The sequence below is a fragment of the Urocampus carinirostris genome, chromosome 4, assembly GCF_059441175.1.
Source record: "Urocampus carinirostris isolate Australia breed hairy pipefish chromosome 4, RoL_Ucar_1.0, whole genome shotgun sequence".
NCBI lineage: Eukaryota > Metazoa > Chordata > Actinopteri > Syngnathiformes > Syngnathidae > Urocampus > Urocampus carinirostris.
The window spans coordinates 50579009-50599413 of record NC_142352.1 but is presented as its reverse complement, the minus strand read 5'-3'; the positions used below and the strand labels follow the sequence as shown (position 1 = coordinate 50599413).

Here is a 20405-nt window from a genome sequence, read left to right as displayed (position 1 = left end):
GTTCCGCCCCTTCTTTTTCATTCGCCCGTGCAAACATATCAGAATAAGTGTCCAAAATAAATACAAATACAGTGCATCCGGAAAGTATTCACAGCGCTTCACTTTTTCCACATTTTGTTATGTTACAGCCTCATTCCAAATTGTATTAATTTAATCTCTTATCTCAAAATTCTACACAAAATACTCCATTATGACAATGTGAAAAAGTTGTTTTTTTACTTTTTTTGAATTTATTAAAAATAGAAAACTAAGAAATCACATTTACATAAGTATTCACAGCCTTTGCTTAATACTTTGTTGATCCACCTTTGGCAGCAAATACAGCCTCAAGTATTTTTGAATATGATCCCACAAGTTTAGCACACCTATCTTCAGGCAGTTTTGCCCATTCTTCTTTGCAATAAGTCTCAAGCTCAATCAGGTTGGATGGGAGACGTTTGTGCACAGCCATTTTCAGATCTCTCCAGAGACGTTCGATCGGATTCAAGTCTGGACTCTGGCTGGGCCACTCCAGGACATTCACGGAGTGGTTCTGAAGCCAATCTTTTGAGATCTTGGCTGTGTGCTTTAGGTCGTTGTCCTGCTGAAAAATGAACCTTCGCCCCAGCCTGAGGTCAAGAGCGCTCTGGAGCAGGTTTTCATCCAGGATATCTCCTTATATTGCTGCATTCATTTTTCCTTCTATCCTGACTAGTCTGCCAGTTCCTGCTGCTGAAAAACATCCCCACAGCATGATGCTGCCACCACCATGCTTCACTGTAGGGATGGTATTGGCCTGGTGATGAGCGGTGCCTGGTTTCCTCCAAACATGGCGCCTGGCATTCACACCAAAGAGTTCAATCTTTGTCTCATCAGACCAGAGAATTTTGTTTCTCATGGTCTGAGAGTCATTCAGGTGCTTTTTGGCAAATTCCCGACGGGCTTCCATGTTCCTTTTACTAAGGAGTCGCTTTCGTCTGGCCACTCTACCATATAGGCCTGATTGGTGGATTGCTGCAGAGATGGTTGTCCTTCTGGAAGGCCCTCCTCTCTCCACAGAGGAATGCTGGAGCTCTGACAGAGTGACCATCGGGTTCTTGGTCACCTCCCTGACTAAGGCCCTTCTTCCCCGATCGCTCAGTTTAGAAGGCCGGCCAGCTCTCGGAAGAGTCCTGATGGTTCCAAATGTCTTCCATTTACGAATAATGGAGGCCACTGTGCTCATTGGGACCTTCGAAGTAGCAGATTTTTTTCTGTATCCTTCCCCAGATTTGTGCCTCAAGACAATCCTGTCTCGCAGGTCTACAGACAGTTCTTTTGACTTCATGCTTGGTGTTTTTGCTCTGACATGCACACTCAACTGTGGGACCTTATATAGACAGGTGTGTGCCTTTCCAAATCATGTCCAATCAACTGAATTTACTGCAGGTGGACTCCAATTAAGCTGTAGAAAGATCTCAAGGATGATCAGTGGAAAAAAGATGCACCTGAGCTCAATTTTGAGCTTCATGGCAAAGGCTGTGAATACTTATGTAAATGTGATTTCTTAATTTTCTATTTTTAATAAATTCAAAAAAGTAAAAAAAAACCTTTTTCACATTGTCATAACGGAGTACTTTGTGTAGAATTTTAAGATAAGAGATTAAATTAATACAATTTGGAATGAGGCTGTAACATAACAAAATGTGGAAAAAGTGAAGCGCTGTGAATACTTTCCGGATGCACTGTAAATACATTACAAAAATATACAGTTGCAAATACATATTATACATGGTTACACATATTTACAAAGAAAGACTGTACACCGAGAGAGTTTTCAAAGCTTTAATAATAATTATATAACTTTCATCCCAAACGGTGCCTGTGACAGGGCAGTTAATGGTAGCAACACGCTCGCAACACAGTAAACGGTTCTGTTAAAAAAACATACCGAACTTGTAAAAATCACGGTAAACCTTCCTCATCTTCCTCCTTAGAACTGAAGCCATCAAAGTCGTCTTCCTCACTGTTGGAAAGAAACTTTGTCATATAGACGTTGTCCCACGCTCCCGCAGCCTCACTCGCGCTGTCACTGTCGCTTGAACTCTCATCCACTCCTGAATCTGTGCCCTCCTCTACGTAACGCAGCAGACCGGCTTTTCGGAACCCGTTGGTGATGGTGGATTTTTTGATGTGCCTTTCTTTTTGCGTTTTGCATGATGAGGGTATGTTTATGCTAATTTAATTCATGCACAAGCCAAGAAGTTGCGGTCTTCCTCGGCGCATATAGTCCACCGGTCTAAATCTTACCTGTTATACTTGAGCGCCGCTGGCGGCTGTTAGAAAAATTACATAAATTGGCCGCATCACTGAATAAGCCGCAGGGTTGAAAGTTTGGGAAAAAAGTAGCGGCTTATAGTCCGGAATTTACGGTAAGTAGCTCAGGAAGTAGAGCGCTCGTCTTGGGATCAAGGGATCCCAGTTCGAATCCTGGCTCGTCCGTGTTACATGTCGTAGTGTCCTTGGGTAAGACACTGAACCCCTAGTACTCCCAATAAGCAGGTTAGCGCCTTACATGGCTGCAAGGCCGCTATTGGGAAATGTGGATCACATTGTAAAGCGCTTTGAGAAGTCATTGACTTGAAAAGTGCTATATAACTGCAGATCATTTCATTTCATTAATACAATTTGAGTCGACATTCTTTTACTGATCCAGCCTGACTCATTACAGAAAGTCTGGAGCCAGCCCCCGAGCCAAACAGAGTTTTAAATCCTTGCTATAGAACAACCTCCTCCGTCGGCCAGAAAAAAAAGATGCCTATTCCTCCGCTAATGTAATTCTTACATAATGTTTCATCAGGTGAAGAATAATGAGCTGGGCAGTGGAGGAGTGGAAGGATGGACTTCCAGGGAAAGCCCTGCTGAAGATCCAAGAGCTGGAAAACCAGCTGGATAAATTGAAAAAAGAGAGAACTCAAAAACAGTTCCAGCTTGAGTCTCTGGAAGCAGCTCTGCAGAAACAAAAACAAAAGGTCTGTGTAAAGCTGGAAAAATATGTAATATGTGACCCATGCAACATGGTTGGAGTCCAAATTAAAGGAGAATTTGCAAGACGGGGTGAACTGTACAGTATTTTTTTTTCAGGTGGAGAGTGAACGAAATGAGGCATCTGCTTTGAAAAGAGAAAACCAATCTTTGGTAGAGTCATGTGATTCAGTAGAGAAAGCTCGTCAAAAGGTTTTACATGATCTGGGGGTTAAAGACCAGCAGGTAAATTCAATTTTAATCATATTCCAAGAACACATCTTGTTAAAATTTCAAATGGGATTCCGAATTGTCCACAGGTGAGATATTTGGAGGGCCAGCTCAACACCTGCAAGAAGTCAATAGAGCGACTGGAGCAGGCGCTTGGGAAGTATGTTTTTTTCCAATTTACACTAAATGGAAGAAAAAGTAAAATTGCGTGCATAACTTATCAGTTACTGACGCCAACACCCCCCAAAAATATTATTTTTAAGATATAAAAATGAATTGGATCATTCTCAAGCTGCTGGCTGTACCTCCTTTTCATCTTCGGAGCTCCAACAATTCCTCACTCCACAGAAGAGTTTCTGCACTACAGTTTCACCTTACAGACAGCAAGGTATTGTATCTGGATAACCTTTTAACCTTAAATAGGAAACGTTGTACAATACTTGAATGGACATCTATTTGGCGCAGATATTAAGCTAGAAGACCTTCAAGAAAAATATAACCAGGAAGTTGAGGAAAGAAAAATGCTGGAGAATGAATTGAAAGTCCTGCAGGCAAAAATAAGTTATTTACATGTCACAGAGCATTTTCTATGTAATTTATATTTTGATGATCCGTCTCATGCAGCTGTTGAACCAATCGTCGGCCAGCATTAGCCACAAAGAAATTTCTGCTCGCCAAGCTGGATCCTCCATTTTCCTGTGGCAGCAAGATGCCCACACGAGTCAGGAAATAACTGAAACGCCTCTGAAGAGGCGGGCCACCTCCCTCTGGGAGGCTCACGAGGAGACGCCCATCAAAGTTGGCCAGAGAACGACCTCTACCAGAAAAGCAGGGAGTCTGGCGGCAAGTCAACAGATGGATCAACTGAAAATCCTCAACAAAGGTGCTGTTTGCTAACGTTTTAACTATTGTAGTCAGGTATTATATTCTTGTTTTCTGTGAAAAACTTTGTTAACCTCCTTTTTATTTCAGAGCTTCGTGGCCGTGTGTCTGACTTGGAGAGGTCCATGTCTAGTCACGAGAGAGAAATCAGTACCCAGGCCGTCAAGCTGCAGGATCTGCAAGTGCAACTGAACCAGGCCCACAAAGACCTGACTGCGCGGGACCGCGACTTGGCCAAGACGAGCCAGGAACTGCGTCAGACTACAGATACATATCAGCAACTTGAAGTCAAGGTCAGATTGAGACTCCTATTTTGGGTGTAACCATACATTCATTCAATCTATGTAAAGACGTTGTGTCAGAACTATTTTGTGTCTCCTGGTAAATTTACTCAAACCATGCTGTTTTGTTGTCCTAGTGCTCCTATGTAGAGCAGAAGCTGAAGCAAATTACCGAAGAGATGAGCTGCCAGAGACACAATGCTGAGAGCTGCAGACGAGCCCTGGAGCAGAAAGTCAAGGACCAGGAGAGGGACAGCCAGAAAGTGAAATAACATCCTGTCGCCATCTCAGCAAATGAAAAAGAAAACATCTGTCAACTTCCCTCTGTGCAGGAACTCGCCCAGCTTTCAAGGTTTTATCAGAATTTGGAAGAACAGATGGGGCAGACCCGAACAAAATTAACACAAGAGATCCACAAGTGTAAACATGACAACAACATATTGCAGGCTGATTTGGAAAAAGTAACTTGGATTATATTTAGTTAACCCTATAGTTTGCCAAGTTGATCTTGAAATCCTCCTCTTGCCCCGTTCTAGATGTTCTCTCAGAAGAGTCTGCTGGAAAGGGAGTTGGAGGAGCAGAAGCAGAAGCTGCTGCACTCAAAGCAGAGCCTCCAAGCCAACCAGACAAACGAGGAGGACCTTCGCAAGAACTTTGAGGTGACTTGAAATGGTTTCGTAACTTGAAATTGATGATTGCTAAGAGAAATATTCTGGCGTGGATGGCGTCTAACTAGTTTATTTCTGACTGCAGGAGCATCAAAGAGATCAGAACAGCTCTTCTGTCCAGTTGGACCAGAGCCAAATACGTCTGTCACAACTGGAGGACGAGAAGAATACCTTGGAGCAGGCTTTCAAACACACCCAAACCCTCTTGGATGATCTCAAAGGTAACTCAATGCTAAAAAAATAGTCTCAAAAAATATTTACAAATACATTTTATTTTATTTCAAAAGAGAGAGAGTAAAGAACCACAAATGAATGTTGATTTCCCATTCCTTTTGTCCCTTTTTAGTTTAAGGTTGTTAACATCTGGATTAGAAATGCAATCTATTCTATCATGGTTTTTATACCATTGTTTTCATATTTCAGCCAAATCTGAAAGTCAAAAAGAAGAGCTGAAGAGACTTGAGTGCAAACTTGAGCAGCAGTCCAAAGCTTTAACGTTGGAGAAAGGAAACCCGAGGAAGACACTTTTTGAAGCAGATATCAAAAATGAATGGTACCAATTCGAGGGGTGGGTGAGAAACAACATGCATAATTCTGTCTTAATTTCATTTGTTCCATTCTCATTGCAGGTCCCAGAAGGAAATTAAAAAACACAAGCAAGGAGCAGAACAGTTGAACAACAAGTTGTCTGAAACTGTAAAGGAGAGTGAAGAGCTAAAGAAAAGTCTTGCTGCGTGTCGCGACGAATGCAAGCAGTTGACACAAGAGCACCAGGCTCTTCTGGATTGGAAGAGCGAGAAGGAAATCCTTATCAACCATGTAGAGGCCGCACAGAAAAAATATATGGACAAAATTGCCGCATTGGATCAAAGTCTCGGTTCACAGAATGAGGCTAACGGAGAATTGAAGGTGAAGTATTTGTATTTATTTTGGACACTTGATCCACTTAACCCTTTAAAAAAAACAGAATTGAATCGTCTGTGTTGTCATTGATAACAACGTATTAAACATTGCATTATATGTGGCACTCCAGGGTAAACGTGTAATAAAGCCTTTAAACGTCAAAACGGATAAAAGACAAAAAACAATATTTACAACTTGGTGCTTAGAGACTGGCCTAAGTTATGATAACAATGCAATATTTGTGAATTAAAGATTAGTGCATTTTAACAATAGTGTAATGATAAGAAGTGTAGTACTATTTAGCAGCAGCAAAAATCCTCAAAATGAGTCACTTAGTACATAATTTCACGTTGCAAGATATGTATAAGTTCTGTGCGCTCGTTAATGGTGGTGATGGCCCTGGGGAATGCAGTTCAAACTCAATCGAGTGCTGGCCCCATCCATAGGGGTCAGTTGGGTCCTTTGCATACATTGGGTACACACTTCAAATAACAACAGAAGAGAGCTGTGATTGAATTCTCATCTCATCTCATTAGCCGTACCGCTTATCCTCATTAGGGTCGCGGGGGGGGCTGGAGCCCATCCCAGCCATCTCCGGGCAGTGGGCAGGGGACACCCTGAACTGGTTGCCAGCCAATCGCAGGGCACACAGGGACAGACAACTCATTCGCTCATTCACACCCAGGGACAATTTGGACCGGCCAATTCACCTGAAATGCATGTTTTTGGACAGCACGGCGGCGCAGTGGTTAGCGCTTGTGCGGCACAGTTCATGTCATGGGAACCTGTCGTGGGTTCAAATCCAGCTCCAGACTTGCTGTGCGGAGTTTGTATGTTCTCCCCGTGCTTGCGTGGGTTTCCTCCGGGCACTCCGGTTTCCTCCCACATTCCAAAAACATGCATTTCAGGTGAATTGGCCGGTCCAAATTGTCCCTAGGTGTGAATGAGCGAATGAGTTGTCTGTCCCTGTGTGCCCTGCGATTGGCTGGCAACCAGTTCAGGGTGTCCCCTGCCCACTGCCCGGAGATGGCTGGGATGGGCTCCAGCCCCCCCGCGACCCTAATGAGGATAAGCGGTACGGTTGATGAGATGAGGTGATTGAATTCTGTGATATTATAATACAGTTCGGTATATCCTTTTCACAGTTCCATAATATTTAGTTCCTTGGTTTATTGTGACTTTCCCGGACGTTAGGGCTTTTAATAGTATCTTTGTAGGAATATTAGATACTTGAGGCAATAAGATCGCTGAAGTAGATGCTAGTTTCTTGTTAGTATTTGTGTAGGCTCCCCCATTACATTTAGAAAAAGCAGCCTTCCAAGTGATTTTTTAAAATCAAATATAAAATGTTTTTTATCTCCCTGCGGTTGGCTGGCAACCAGTTAAGGGTGTCCCCTGCCCACTGCCCGAAGATAGCTGGGATGGGCTCCAGCACCCTCGCGACCCTACTGAGGATAAGCGATGAAGAGGATGGATGGATGGATATTTTTTTAAATCTTTTTTATAGTTTGTTTTACGTTTCAAACAATCTAAGGTGTCATTTAGTGAACATTGTGTATTATTTGACCAATATATTGCTCTACTCTCCAAGAGACACCAAGGAAAAGAAAGGGGGTGGGAGACCGAAATTTCTCGCAAACCTTAGTTATAGAGTCACTAAATGTGAGAGGATGTGGAAGTAAAGCGATTGAGTGGAAGAAAGAGTAGATTCGAAGGATGATGACTAAAAGGAAGGTTGATGTGTTAGCTTCGAGTGAAACAAAGATAAAAGGATAGGGTGAATTACAGCTTGGAGGTATGTATGGTAGAAAGTAATGGAAAAACTGGTGGAGTGGAAAGAGATATCTTCCAGATTGATGTGGGTTAGGTTAAAGTGGGGTGTAGAAGTATGAATGTTTATAAGTGCATATGGACCTGGTTCAGAAAGAAGTGCTGAGGAGAGAGAGGAGTTCTGGAAAGATTTGTCCGAATGTGTGGCAAGTGCGAAAGAGGGATGGAAAGTTGTAATATTAGGTGACCTGAAAGCGAAAGTGGGTGATAGAATGGTTGAAAATGTGGTTGGTAGATATAGAGTACCAGGAAGAAATTAGAGTGGGAAGAAATTGATTGAATTATGTGTGGAAAATGAGTTGGTGTTTACCAATACATTGTTTAAAAACAGGGACGTGGATAAGATACTTTTGTCAGAGTGGAAGGTGGTGAGATTATGCTCAGAGCACTGATGGATTATGTGGTGGTTAGGAAAGGGATGTTAAGTAGATTGTTGGATGTGCATGTTTACAGAGGTGAAATGAGTGGTATGTCCGATCATTTTTACGTGGAAGGAAAACTCAGAATAGATGGATCGTGGAGGGCTAGTTGTAGAAAGAGTAGAAAATGTCAGAGTTTAATAAGGCATAAAAGGAGAGTTTAAAGAGAGGATAGGGGAAGAGTATGAATGGATTAGTAGAGGATAAGTGGAGAGTGTGGAAATGGAATGGAAGTGCTTTGAAGAAGCAGTGTTGAGGAGAGCAAAAGAAGTGTGTTGAATGAGAAAAATTTGTTGAGGAATGAAAATAGGAAGTCAATGGTGGAATTATGAGGTCTCAGATGCTGTTACAGAGAAGAGATGCTCCTTTGAGGAGTGGCTGCAAGATAAGAGTGGTGATGCTTATGAAAGGTATAAAGTGAAAAGAAGTTTGGTAAAAGCGGTAGTGGAAGCAGCGAAAAGGAAAGCAAATGATGAATGGTGTGGAAAAATAGGAGTGAACTTTGAGGAAAGGAGAAAAGTGTTCTGGAAAGAAGTGAAAAGATTAAGAAAGAGCGAGTCTGGAAAGAAACTGAAAGTGGGACAATAGATTGCTGGTTAGCGGTAGTGCAGTCAGGACGAGATGGGCAGAGTATTTTGAGGAGTTTCTGAATGTGGAGGATGTGAGAGTCGAGGCGATCGCTGGTATGGCTAGAATCCCCGTGTTGGGTGATTTAAATGTAAAGCCTGTGGAAACATAGGTGCATAAGAGTCAGTGAACGAAATGAAAGGGGGGAAGGCGCCTGGGTTGGATGCTTGTACTGCTGAATGCTTGAAAAAAGGTGGCACAGCTATGATTGACTGGTTAGTACGCTTGTTGAATGATTGCTTTTTTGGGGTGTGTGGTTCCTGTTGATTAATGTAGTGCATTTGTAGTGTCATTGTACAGGGGAAAGGTAATAAGTATAAACGAAGCAATTCGAGAGGTATCCGTTTGTTGTCTGTGCTGGGTTAGCTGTATGGAAGAGTCTTGATTGCGAGAGTGAGAGGAAGATCAGGTGAGGTGGTGATGGAGGAGCAGATTGGCTTCAGGAAAGGAAGAGGATATGGTGGATCAGGTGTTTTCAGTAAGACAGGTGTGTGAGAAATATTTTGCAAAAGTTAAGGATGTTTAGCCTTCATGGACTTGGAAAAGACGTAAGACAGAGTTGATAGAGAGGCATTGTGGCATGTAACGGTAATGTATGGGAGTGGGTGAAAAGTTGTCCCGGGCCGCGCGACGGAGCAAGTTCGGCGGACGCGGCGTCACACGGCGCGACGCGAGAAAAGGCGGCGGGCGTGATCGGCCTACCCCCGTACCTGGGGGGAGCCCGCTCGTTCGACGACCCCAGTAGCGCGGCGCGATGATAGGCGGCCGTCCGCGGGCGAAAGGCGGCGGACGTGCGCGGGACCCCCATAATTGTGTCGGTGTCGTGCGTATCGCGCCCGAAAGTACCCGAGCCGCGGGTTAGGGGCTTGCTTCGCGGGAGCGACCGAATGGCACCCGCGATGCGGCGCAAGTATAAACCCTGTCGTGAATTTGTCTTTGATCGTCCCGGGCGGACGTAAAATCGCCCAGCTGTACAACTCATAGCGGTGGATCACTCGGCTTGTGCGTCGATGAAGAACACAGCTAGCTGCGAGAACTAATGTGATTTGCAGCTGCGATTGGCTGGCAAACAGTCGAGGGTGTCCCCTGCCCAGAGATGGCTAGGATGGGCTCCAGCCCCCCCCTGCGACCCTAATAAGGATAAGCGGTGCAGATAATGAGATGAGATTTTTTTTTTTTTTTTTTACAGATTTTCACTTTTAGCGGGTGGTTTTGGTCCCCATTAACCGGGTCTAAAAAATATATATATATATATTTTTTTTTTCTCGAAGTGTCGTCTCTACTTTGCAGATTTTCACTTTTTGCGGGTGGTTTTGTTCCCCATTAACTGGGTCTAAAAAATAATTTTAAAAAGTTTTTTAAAAATTTTTTTAGGTGCGCCGCTTCTTCGCGGATTTTCACTTATCGCGGGTGGTTTTGGTCCCCATTAACCGCGATAACCGAGGTCCCACTGTATTTGGCAGAAGTTTAGAGATGATGGATAACAGTGTGGCAGGTAAGTCAGTTGTTCTTTGCAGATGACACAGCGCTTGTGGCTGATTCTGAGGGGAAATTGAGGAATTTGGAAGAGTGTGTGATAGGCGTAAGATATGTGTGAATGTTGGGAATAGTAGGGTGAAAAAGTGTTCAAGGGATGGAGGAAGTTGAAAGCTTTAGGTACTTAGGCTGTGATGTGGCTGCAGTTGATGGACCGGAGTGCAAGGTATTGCACAGAGTGAAGCAAGGGGTTGGATTCTCTGAGGAGAGTGATTAGTAAAAAGAGTACGAGTATGGATGTTAAGAGAGGACCTTATGAGAGTGTGATTGTGCCGACTGTTGTATGGTGCAGAGACCTGGAGCCTGAGCGCAGATTTGAGAAGGAAATTAAATGTTTTTGAGATGAAGTGTTTGAGGAGTATGTTAGGAGTGACAAGATCAGATAGATTTAGAAATGAAATTTTGAGAGACAGGACTGGAGTAGTAGTGGAACTGAGCAAGCATGTGGATGAGAGAGTACTTGGTTGGTTTTGACACATGGAGAGGATGGAAGAGGAGCGAATGTTGAGGATCTAAAGAGCAGAAGTAAATGGAAGGAGACCAAGAGGAAGGCTGCGATTGATGTGGATGGATGGTGTTATGAGTGCACTGGAGAAAAGAGGTATAAATATAGTGAAAGCTAAAGCTCTTGTTGGTGATAGGAATGTTTGGATGCGTTCTAATGGATGGGCAGCGCACCTGTATGATGCGGCAGGGGTTAACCAATGAAAGCTGTCGGGCCCTGTTGTTGAACAGAAGAGTGTGTAGTGTCACCCTGACCCGGTTGACATGGCCCCTTTCTTGTGTCCTGTTTCATCTGGAGAGACGAAAGAATGACCAACTCGGGTTCCGAGGAGCTTAACTTGTTTGGGTGTTGCGACAATTTTTTTTTTTCCCGTGGTCATTTTTTGTGTATTTTGCTACTTTTTCCTTTTATTGTGTATGTGTTTGTCTTGCTGTCGGTCACCCCTCTCGAAGGATATGACCAGGGTAGATAGATAGATATATTGCTTTATTGTTTCATGCTAAACCGAGTGCTAAAAGCATAAGCAACAACACCTTTTTTATGATTGATGGTTGTTTTTTGTTTTTTACAGCTAGGTGGTGAATAATAATTTACACACTCCCTTTAAAAGCATAGAGGACATTTAGACAGAATATTTCTGTATGGGTGTGCTACAAGCTACATGGTGCATTTAGGACTGTAGGGAAATGCGCATCAATAATGTTTGATTATTACGTTTTGGAAATTCAGTGAAGGCACTTTGATAATCACAAGCACTTAGTGAAAGTCATTGCTTTTAGTTTCTTGTTATTTTGTATATATTAACGTTTTAACTTTAACTTTTCCTCTCTGGCAAGTGTTGCTCCTACAACTGCCCACTCTCCAACTCCGAGCAGGACCGGGTTCAGCTGTCAGCAAACATTGACAGCCTGAAGGGAGAACTCATTAAGAGCACAGAGCTTGAGGAGAGGGAACATCAGCACCAGAAGGTCCAATCCAAATGCGCTGAGGCCGGACAGAAACACACTAAATATCTGGAAAATGTTGGCGCACAAGTGACCCAGCTTGAAAAACAGGTGAATTTGATGAGTTACTTCATTCGTTTTGTTTTCAAGCTTGTAGCACTTTGCCACAAATTGTTCAATCCACTTAGGTGGGAGAGCTGCAGTCGCGGCTGCAGGAGGAATTGCTTCTCGCTGAAAATGCTGAGAAAAGCGTTGCCCAGCTGCAGAACGAGCAGCAAGAAGCTTTGGACCTGGCGCGCTCCAAGGAGCACCTGATTGAACTCGCACAACATGAAATCCTCCAGCCGAGGGAGACTCTTGAACAGGCCACTGGACAGCACACAGAACAACAATTGCGGTTAGGCGTTTATTTGCTGGGCTGTTTTCGTAGGTGTGGGTGTGTGTATATATATAAATATATATATTAAGGATCGACCTATATGGGTTTTTCACGGCACGATTATTAGTATAAAGAGGAGACCGATAACCGATATTTGGAGCTGATATTTATTTGCTGTTAAGTTACAAAGGTGGCGCAAGGAATTTTAAATACAAAATTACACAAACAATATTTGTTAATAGCTCTCTAAAACCTTTTGGAGTAAATAAAATAGTTTCAACTAATAAGTTTGGTATTCCTCTGTAGTTTCACATAGCCACACAACACATTGTGTTTGAAGTGTGTCTTTCTTTGCTAAGAGTAGATGGTCTGATTTTAAATCCGATTCAAACGTTTGTTTGCACGGGCAAATCCAATAAAACCAGGGTCTCTATCACAATTTTGCTCTGGTTACAGCGATCAGTGAAAAACTGCGTTCAAGAATAAGGATGCTTTACAATAAGGCAAGTACAGCACGCTATATAAAGCCTACTAGTGCGCAACTAGTTGCGGTCCGAAATATTATAGCGTTTAGCTACATTGGTCGCATCCAGTGTGACGTTCGCAGTAACACATACACATGTCCACACCATACAATCAGTAAGACTAGCTTGTAACACGGCGAAGACCAAAGAGCTGTCCAAACATACAAGAGACACAATTTTACACCTCCACAAGAATGCTTGTGTGTATGAGTGTGTGTATGCATGCATGCATGCTTGCGTGTGAGTTTACGCGTGTGTATGCGTGCGCGTGTGTGTGTGTGTATGCGTGTTGAGCATACGTTTGTGTGTGTGTGCGTGCACACACGTATACGCGTGTGTAAGCATGCGTCCGTGCTCGTATACATGTGCGTGTGTTTAAGCGTGCATGCGCGAGTGTATAGACGCGCGTAAGCGTGCATGTATGCGCGCATATAGATACGTGTACGTGTGCATGCGTGCACGTATACGTTTGTGTAATCGTGCGTATAATTGCGTGTGAGCGTACGCCAGTTTACGCGCGTGTTTGCGTGCGCGTAGCATTGGTGGCAGCGTTGGGATTACGAGCATGAGAAGGAGAGATCTTTACACACCAACAAGGGTTTATTTTTTTTTTACTTCCGGGTGGATGCCGGGTGACCTCTCACAGTGCCACATGCCGGTAGGGGCGGAAAGAAGCACTACAGTACTTCCCTGGACTCTGAAAATTGTGCACACAATACAAAATTTAACTAACTGCAATGTCCGGATATTTTTCGAACTCCCGAAAAAAAAAAGTTTGTATGTGACGTTTTACGTAAGTCGAATGGTCGTAAGTAGGGGAGTGTCTGTATACAGTATATATATAGGTTGGACCATGGTTCACCTCAGCTTTGTGTACGGCAATTTCCGCTCTATTCGCAGGTTGTTGTAGGGAAGCTGCTTTGTAGCTTTTCTCAGCGTGGTATTCATTCAGCACCTCTAGTACTTCACTTGCTGACCACTTATCGATGGTTTTAGATCTGTAAGTGAGTGCCAGTTCTTTGCAAGGGCAGTTCCTAATAAACATGCGAGTAACCTCAATTTCAGGGTTGTCAAATGTTTTGCCCTGTTCACTCAAGCAGTCAGAGGCAAGGTCAGCTGCTCTGTTTAGTCTAAGCCAGTAGTCATAGGGGTCTTCCTGGTCTTTGGGCAAGGTTGAATAAAAGTCTGCTAAAGGGACATCAGAGTACTTGGTCCAGCTGAAGTGTTTCCTGAGAAGACTATAAATCATGTCAGGGCGGGTATAGACGTCTATATTACTGTTTCTAATGCCAAACCTAACTACATCTTTAGCTTTTCCTCTCAAATGCGTAATGATTTCCTCGGCCTGCTCTTCAAGCCTTACATTACTCTTCTTAATAAATGTCTTCATTAGATCTTCCCACTCATGTAATTTTATTGAGTCTGAGCCATCCCCAATAAATGATGGCGGTTCTTTAACCTTTCTCTGTGTAACCACCTGAACCTGTGTTACATCTGACACATAATAATAATAATAATAATAATTTCCTTTGTATTGTCATTCTTTGTAACAATGTACACAGAACGAAATGTCGATACACCTGACCCGTTGTAGCGAGTCGATGCAGCCGCAGCCAGAGGGCGCCGCCATTATACCAATTAGGTATGTCTCGGTCGAGGCGCGAACCAGCGACCTCCCTAGGCTTACTCAATGTGTTTGCTACATCTTGTGTGGCAGCAGCGCTAGGAGCTACTGTATACGTGAGAAAATGCTATCAGCCAATTTATGTCCTATCTCCTGAATAATATTTGTCATTTGATCAGCTACACCCTCAGAAATGTCACTCGTGCACTGATTAAACATGTTTCAAAGATGTAAATGAGTCAAAATCACAAAATAAATCAGGAGCCTGCGTAACACGTCACTGTATAGCAATTTTAAATACTGTGAGCTGATGGCTTCATGAAACGATGTGGCAGGTAGGACAGTCCTCGGTTCGGAGAGTTTGATAGAAGTCACGGGTCTCGGCACCAATGTAACCGCGGTGTACGTGTCCCACCAAAGATCCACATTCACGCTGGACTGGATGATGAGGTTTTTATTATTACAGTTTCTGCAAATGGATGAGTCACAACATTAGCTTTTCTGTTGGCTTTGATCTCTTTGATCTCATTGCAGTTCTCTCTCTTGTAAGACTGCCAACAAAGCATATCAAAGAGCTTTCTTTTCACTTTACAGAAAATACATTTTAGAATATCACAATACATTTTTACATCTTTACATTTTAACAAGATACTTTTAACAAGAGATCGTATAGTGGATTTTTAACGTTTACAATGGATTCACATATTTTTCTTTCGTCTGAATTTTAACCAACATCATCCTTTTTTAATGTATATGAAAAAATAGAAATAAAAACAATAATGAGTATTAAAACGGGTACAAGTTACCTGCAAATGGATGAGTCACAACATTAGCTTTTCTGTTGGCTTTGATCTCTTTGATCTCTACAAGGGGAATTCATAATTTAGTAAAACAGAAACAAAACGAAAATAAACCTAAACAGCTTGACAATATCAATCACGTTACTGTGCATGTTGAGAGATTTGTCAGCTGGGGTTATAATGTTTAAAATTAACTTATTTTGTGGAGCACCAAAAGATGTGTCTTACCATTGCAGTTCTCTCTCTTGTAAGACTGCCAACAAACCCCGCCTCCCGGTCACATGTCAGAAGCCAAAACCAAACCCCACCCCATACCAGCAGATAGCATTGTTGGACTCATCATTGCAGGACATTTACCAAAAACTATACACATATTTCAGCAGGAATTTCAATAAAACAAAAGTTATTATTACACCCGTTACATATATGCATCCGTATATGTAATCAACCGTTACATTCCCAAAAAACAATGATGGCGAAATGTGTTAAACCCTTTTTTTAACAGTTATTAATTACAAATTAAACCAAAGAACAAGCCATTTTACTGTCTCTAATATTTGTTTAACGAATAAAAACATTGTGTTAACGTGTCCTATTTACATCGTTCACAAATAACTACTGTACCGTCTAACAATAATAAACCTGTCTAGTCAGAACCAGAATGCAGAACACATTGCACAATTTAAGGCAAATATTACACACTATACTATATTAATAGTCTCCTTAACTGTTGGTCTTTGAAAAACTATCAAAGTGAGATAAATGTCCTCTAAATTATGATCTACGTCTGATTGCATGCAGATTGAAAGATGACCAAACTGTCATCCTTCAAAAATGTGAGGAAAGCATTGCTGTGAAAGCAGAGGAGACGACCCAAGTAAAGCTCCAGTTGGAGCAAGCTCAGCTCCTACTTGACAAAAAACAGGTGAATTTAGCAACAAAAAATGTAAGTGGCTGGGGAATTTCAGATGGTCTTGACATGAATGATGCTTCATGTTTTCCTAATTTAGAACAGCTCTTTGGATCAGTTGCTGAATGCACAGGAGCAACTTGGTGCGGAGCTGCAGGTGCAAATCATTAAGAAATCAAAGCGTGAGGAAGAACACAAAAAGAGAGATGTAGAAAAAGCACTTAAGATGCAACAACTGGAGGCGGAGCTTCAGAAGGTACGTGCCCAAGTTGCCAACAAGGAAAGACTTCTTTTAGAATCCCGAAACCAGCTTTTTTCTCTGGAGAAACAAAAGAAGGATTTGGAAAATGACGTCCAAGTGCAAGTGAAAGAGATAAAGGTAAAGTATGACAAACGGGGAAAAAGTTTTTTTTGTTTGTTTGAATTCTAATACGTTGAATGTGTTGAGTGAAGCTCCTCAAAGATGCACACACAGAAAAAGTAAACAACGTCCAGAAGCAAATCTCTTCATTGGAGGAAGACATGTCCGCAAGCGAAGACACCTTTGACGAACTTCAGCTCTTAAAAAAGGAGCTGAAGGACGTCAACCGCTCACGTAGCGACCTCAAAAATCAGCTAGATGCCGTGGAGAAGAGTCTGGCCTCCGTGACGGAAGTCAAGACCAACTTGGAGGCCTCCCTCAGTGAGAAAGTGAGTTTCAGTTGTGCTCTTGAGAAAGAAGTCACCCAGCTCAGGCATAAGTTGAACCATCTCTCTGAGAGTTGCGATTTGGAGGCTAAGAATTTCCGAAATGAGGAGAAGCGTCTCAGAGAAGAATACGAAACTGCAGACAAAGTGTTGAAGTCCGCCCAAGCCGAGATTCGCTTAATCCGGGCCAAAATGGAGAGCGGCGAGGCGAAGTTGGATGCAGCCTCTCAAGGCTTGCAGGAGCGGGACGCCAAAATCCAAACTCTGCAAGAGAAATTCAGCAACGCAGAAACAGAATTCACCAAGACCTCGGAGCGCCTCAAAGACAAAATGCTCGCAATGAACAAAATTAAGGTTAGCTTTCGGTTCTGCTAAAATGTGTGTTCACTACAATTAACACTAATTAAGGCTCTAAACTGATACAAATGCTAGGCATTAAATCTACACAAATCAGTTCATTAATTCGACTGTTTAAAAATGTGTGGAATCAAGAGTAGGAATTTATCTTTTTCTCAAAGAAGAAACTGATTATTAAAGGTAGAGTGTGTTGTTTGAGGTGTTTTAAAAAGTTGAGAGTCGAATATTTTCTTAATTAGGTATGTGTTTACAATGTCCAACTGAGTTTAAAGTGCCTTTTATATATTTTTTTCCTACCGCGCCTATCTACTTTTATCTTACATTTAGCATTGCTGTTCCGGAAATCACAACACATTAGGGAGAAGGGGTGGAGAGTGATTTTATGCTCATTCCTGTTTTTGTTGTTCTTGTTAGTGAAGCCTAAACATTGTAAAAGTAAGAAAAGGTTTATTTCAAATATAGTGCAAACGCCTACCCAAACCCCCCAAAAGTTGGATAAAGAAGACTGTATTAGTACCTGAGGAATGAGCTGACTTGGGCTGCGATCATAACCTAAAGCGAGGAAAATGGCGGCTGAAAGAAGCAAAATTGCAAGTTGAGGACACTAAAATATTTACGACTAGTTAATATGTTAGTCAAAAATTAAGAACATTTTGCTTCTTTTTTTAACAAGCTTCTAGAATGTTGTTAGTTTTAGAACAGATTTGAAAAATATTGTTATACTTGCCTGAATTATTTGCACAATATATTTTTTAATCTATGAAAGTTTATAGGAAGTCCATTGGGTTCACCTCAGTTTTTTAAAAAATAAATTTAAAATAAGTTTTAATGTCAACAGCTATGATTGTACAAAAAAGCAATGCAGGGCCATATACATTTCATATCCCTGAATAAATCCTATTAATGAATACAACAGAGTATTTCAGTGACTGTGTCTTTAAAGTTAGAATCAACTCAGGACAGCCTTTTTCTCTACCCCTCCCTCCTACATAGGTGCAGCTGGAGATGCTTCAGATGGATCTGGAAGATAACGAGAACACCGTCAACTCTTATGAAAATCAAACAGAGGCCCTAAAGGTAACCATCCAATCACTGGAAAAAGAGTTGGCGCAGAACAAAAGCCACATGTCTGAAATGGTGCTCCATCTGGAGGACAGCAAAACCCAGGTAGGCATGAAGATGGTCAACACAATATATGTGTGTGCTTTATCTTATTACCATATTAGTATGTTCAATTACTATTTGATTGTGTGTTTTATAGCTATTTAGAGTTACTTTGGATGAGTTTTGGTAGACAGGAACAAAAATTGTTTTTCATTTATTTCGTATGGGGAAAATTTGTTGAAGATGCGAGAAATTCTTGATACGAACTCGATTTAGGAATATATCATTCCTGTATATAGGGGGGGCTCTGTATTTCCTATTTCAGATGATTCATACAGGCCAGCAATTAAAGCAAGCCTTCAGAATTTGAATATTTTATTTCTAGGTGTCCGTTTTGGAAACTCGCTTGGCGGAGTTCCAGTCTGGGAACAGAACGCTGGAGAGCAAGTATTTGACAGCCACAGAGGAACTGACGGAGAGGACTTACTTAATGACTTGCCTGGAGGAGGACGCCGTCAAATGCACTCAGTTGGAAAATGAAGTAGCCACTTTGACTGCGCAAGTTGCTACTCTCAAGCAGATGATTCGAGACCTAGAGGGTGATGCCAGGGTGGCATGTCAAGAAAAAGATAACTTCAAGGCAATTCTGAAACAAATGGAATACGTTAAGGAGCGATTACAAGATGACATAACGGAGGTGACTGTTCAGAGGCAGCAGCTGGAAAGCAGGCTGGCTGTGTTGTGTGTGTGTGCTGTAAAGAACAAACGCCTACTGATGAGCCCCAAGGTTTCAAATGAGGATAACCAACTTGCACAAACAACATTGAGTCAGGTTGCCAAAGATGAAGCAGATCTTCACAACGTTTTTGAACAACAGAAATCACAACTTGAGGTACAACTCGGTGAACTGAAAAACAAGTTAAGTCAAGCAGTGGAGGACAAAATAGTCTCTGAGGAGGAATGTTGCAGGTTGAAGGATTTGCTGGAAATGACTGGGAAGAAGATGGAGGAAGATAATGAAGTCAGGTACCTGTTTTATCATCTGGTCTTTCTTTTAACATGGGCAATAGCAATGTATCAGGCCAAAGACGTGCCATTTCATTTTTAAGTTCAACATTTGTTTGGCTACTTGATATTAAAGCTATCTGGAAGAGAGAGGCAATCAAATAAAAAAAGATGTATTTCTGACCCCATTAGCAATATGTCTTCGCTAATATAAGGTACAGACGCTCCCCTACTTACGACCATTCGACTCACGAAAAACAGTAGATTCGAACATTTTTTTCGGGATGTGTAAAAATATCCCGACATTGCTGTAAGTTAGATTTTGTATTGTGTGCACCTTTTTCCGAGTGGAGGACATTACTGTAGTGCTCCTTTCCGCTGCTACCGGCAAGTGGTGGCGCTGTAAGAGGTCACCCAGCATCCACGCCAAAGAAGAAATCCGCTTCCTTTTCCTAGTTCATTTGTAAACATACTGTACTGTATCTCAAGCACACTAAGAACTTTGACGTTTTTATTCTTTAATATCTTGTGCATCCTTTCAATATGGTTGGTGTAAAGAAGAGGCGAGCCGTTAGATTTGGAAAAAAAGTGGAATATGGAAGCTTGATGCTTTCTAGAAAATGGTTGGATCGCTTTTTGCCACTTTTTACCACGGAGGAGGAAGTCGCCTAACTCTTGAAGCTCATCTTCCAAAAGTAAGTTAAACATAACTTTATCTTTATAGAGCATTTTATTTTATAAAATGTTTATTTTTTAGTACAAAACAATACAGGCAACTTATACAAAGCCTTAAACATACTTCTAGAAACCTTAAACATACGTTCCATACAAAATATAGCACTGAAGCAATTTACGAACAAATTCAACTTACAAATGATTGTCTGTAATCTCGTTCGTAAGTAGGGCAGCGTCTGTATACGTGTATTTTTAAAATTATGACATGCCCAATTGCAATTACCTCAGAATCGCAAAAGAGGGCAGCAGACAATACCTCAATAAAGTAAGTGTTCTATATTTACCAATAACTAACAGTAATCATCGTGGAAATGTACTAGTAGGGGAAAGAAGCACAAAAGCCACAGTAGTTTTTTCCTGCCTAAATGTGACTCCTTTTTATTGCTTTTTATATATTTGTATTTTTTGGGTAAATACGATAGTAGCTTGTGTTATAATTCCCAGCATGTTTTTTTACTATAGCAAATTCTGC

General features: G+C 41.9%; 1 protein-coding gene and 1 long non-coding RNA gene across 3 annotated transcripts in view; one reads left to right on the top strand and one right to left on the bottom strand.

The window, feature by feature from the left end:
- Positions 1–20405, top strand: part of cenpf (centromere protein F) — a 57441-nt gene that overhangs the window by 11191 nt on the left and 25845 nt on the right. The window contains exons 2-22 of one of the 2 annotated variants that reach the window (XM_088334826.1): positions 2819–2990; positions 3103–3228; positions 3303–3373; positions 3477–3601; positions 3679–3755; positions 3838–4096; positions 4186–4388; positions 4514–4639; positions 4709–4837; positions 4913–5035; positions 5130–5265; positions 5468–5597; positions 5674–5953; positions 11701–11919; positions 11997–12205; positions 15937–16060; positions 16146–16301; positions 16356–16424; positions 16499–17086; positions 18083–18256; positions 18579–19219. In XM_088334826.1, coding sequence (XP_088190952.1) covers positions 2829–2990; positions 3103–3228; positions 3303–3373; positions 3477–3601; positions 3679–3755; positions 3838–4096; positions 4186–4388; positions 4514–4639; positions 4709–4837; positions 4913–5035; positions 5130–5265; positions 5468–5597; positions 5674–5953; positions 11701–11919; positions 11997–12205; positions 15937–16060; positions 16146–16301; positions 16356–16424; positions 16499–17086; positions 18083–18256; positions 18579–19219 — 4127 coding nt within the window. In that variant the 5' untranslated portion in view covers positions 2819–2828. Of the gene's footprint in view, positions 1–2818; positions 2991–3102; positions 3229–3302; positions 3374–3476; positions 3602–3678; positions 3756–3837; positions 4097–4185; positions 4389–4513; positions 4640–4708; positions 4838–4912; positions 5036–5129; positions 5266–5467; positions 5598–5673; positions 5954–11700; positions 11920–11996; positions 12206–15936; positions 16061–16145; positions 16425–16498; positions 17087–18082; positions 18257–18578; positions 19220–20405 lie in introns of both variants that reach the window. The other variant, XM_088334825.1, reaches the window with a different exon arrangement.
- LOC148368105 (uncharacterized) lies at positions 17709–19577 on the bottom strand. The gene is made up of 3 exons (XR_015850370.1): positions 19536–19577; positions 18681–18785; positions 17709–18109 (listed from the first exon to the last, which is right to left on the bottom strand). It is a non-coding gene; the product is annotated as an uncharacterized LOC148368105 (long non-coding RNA).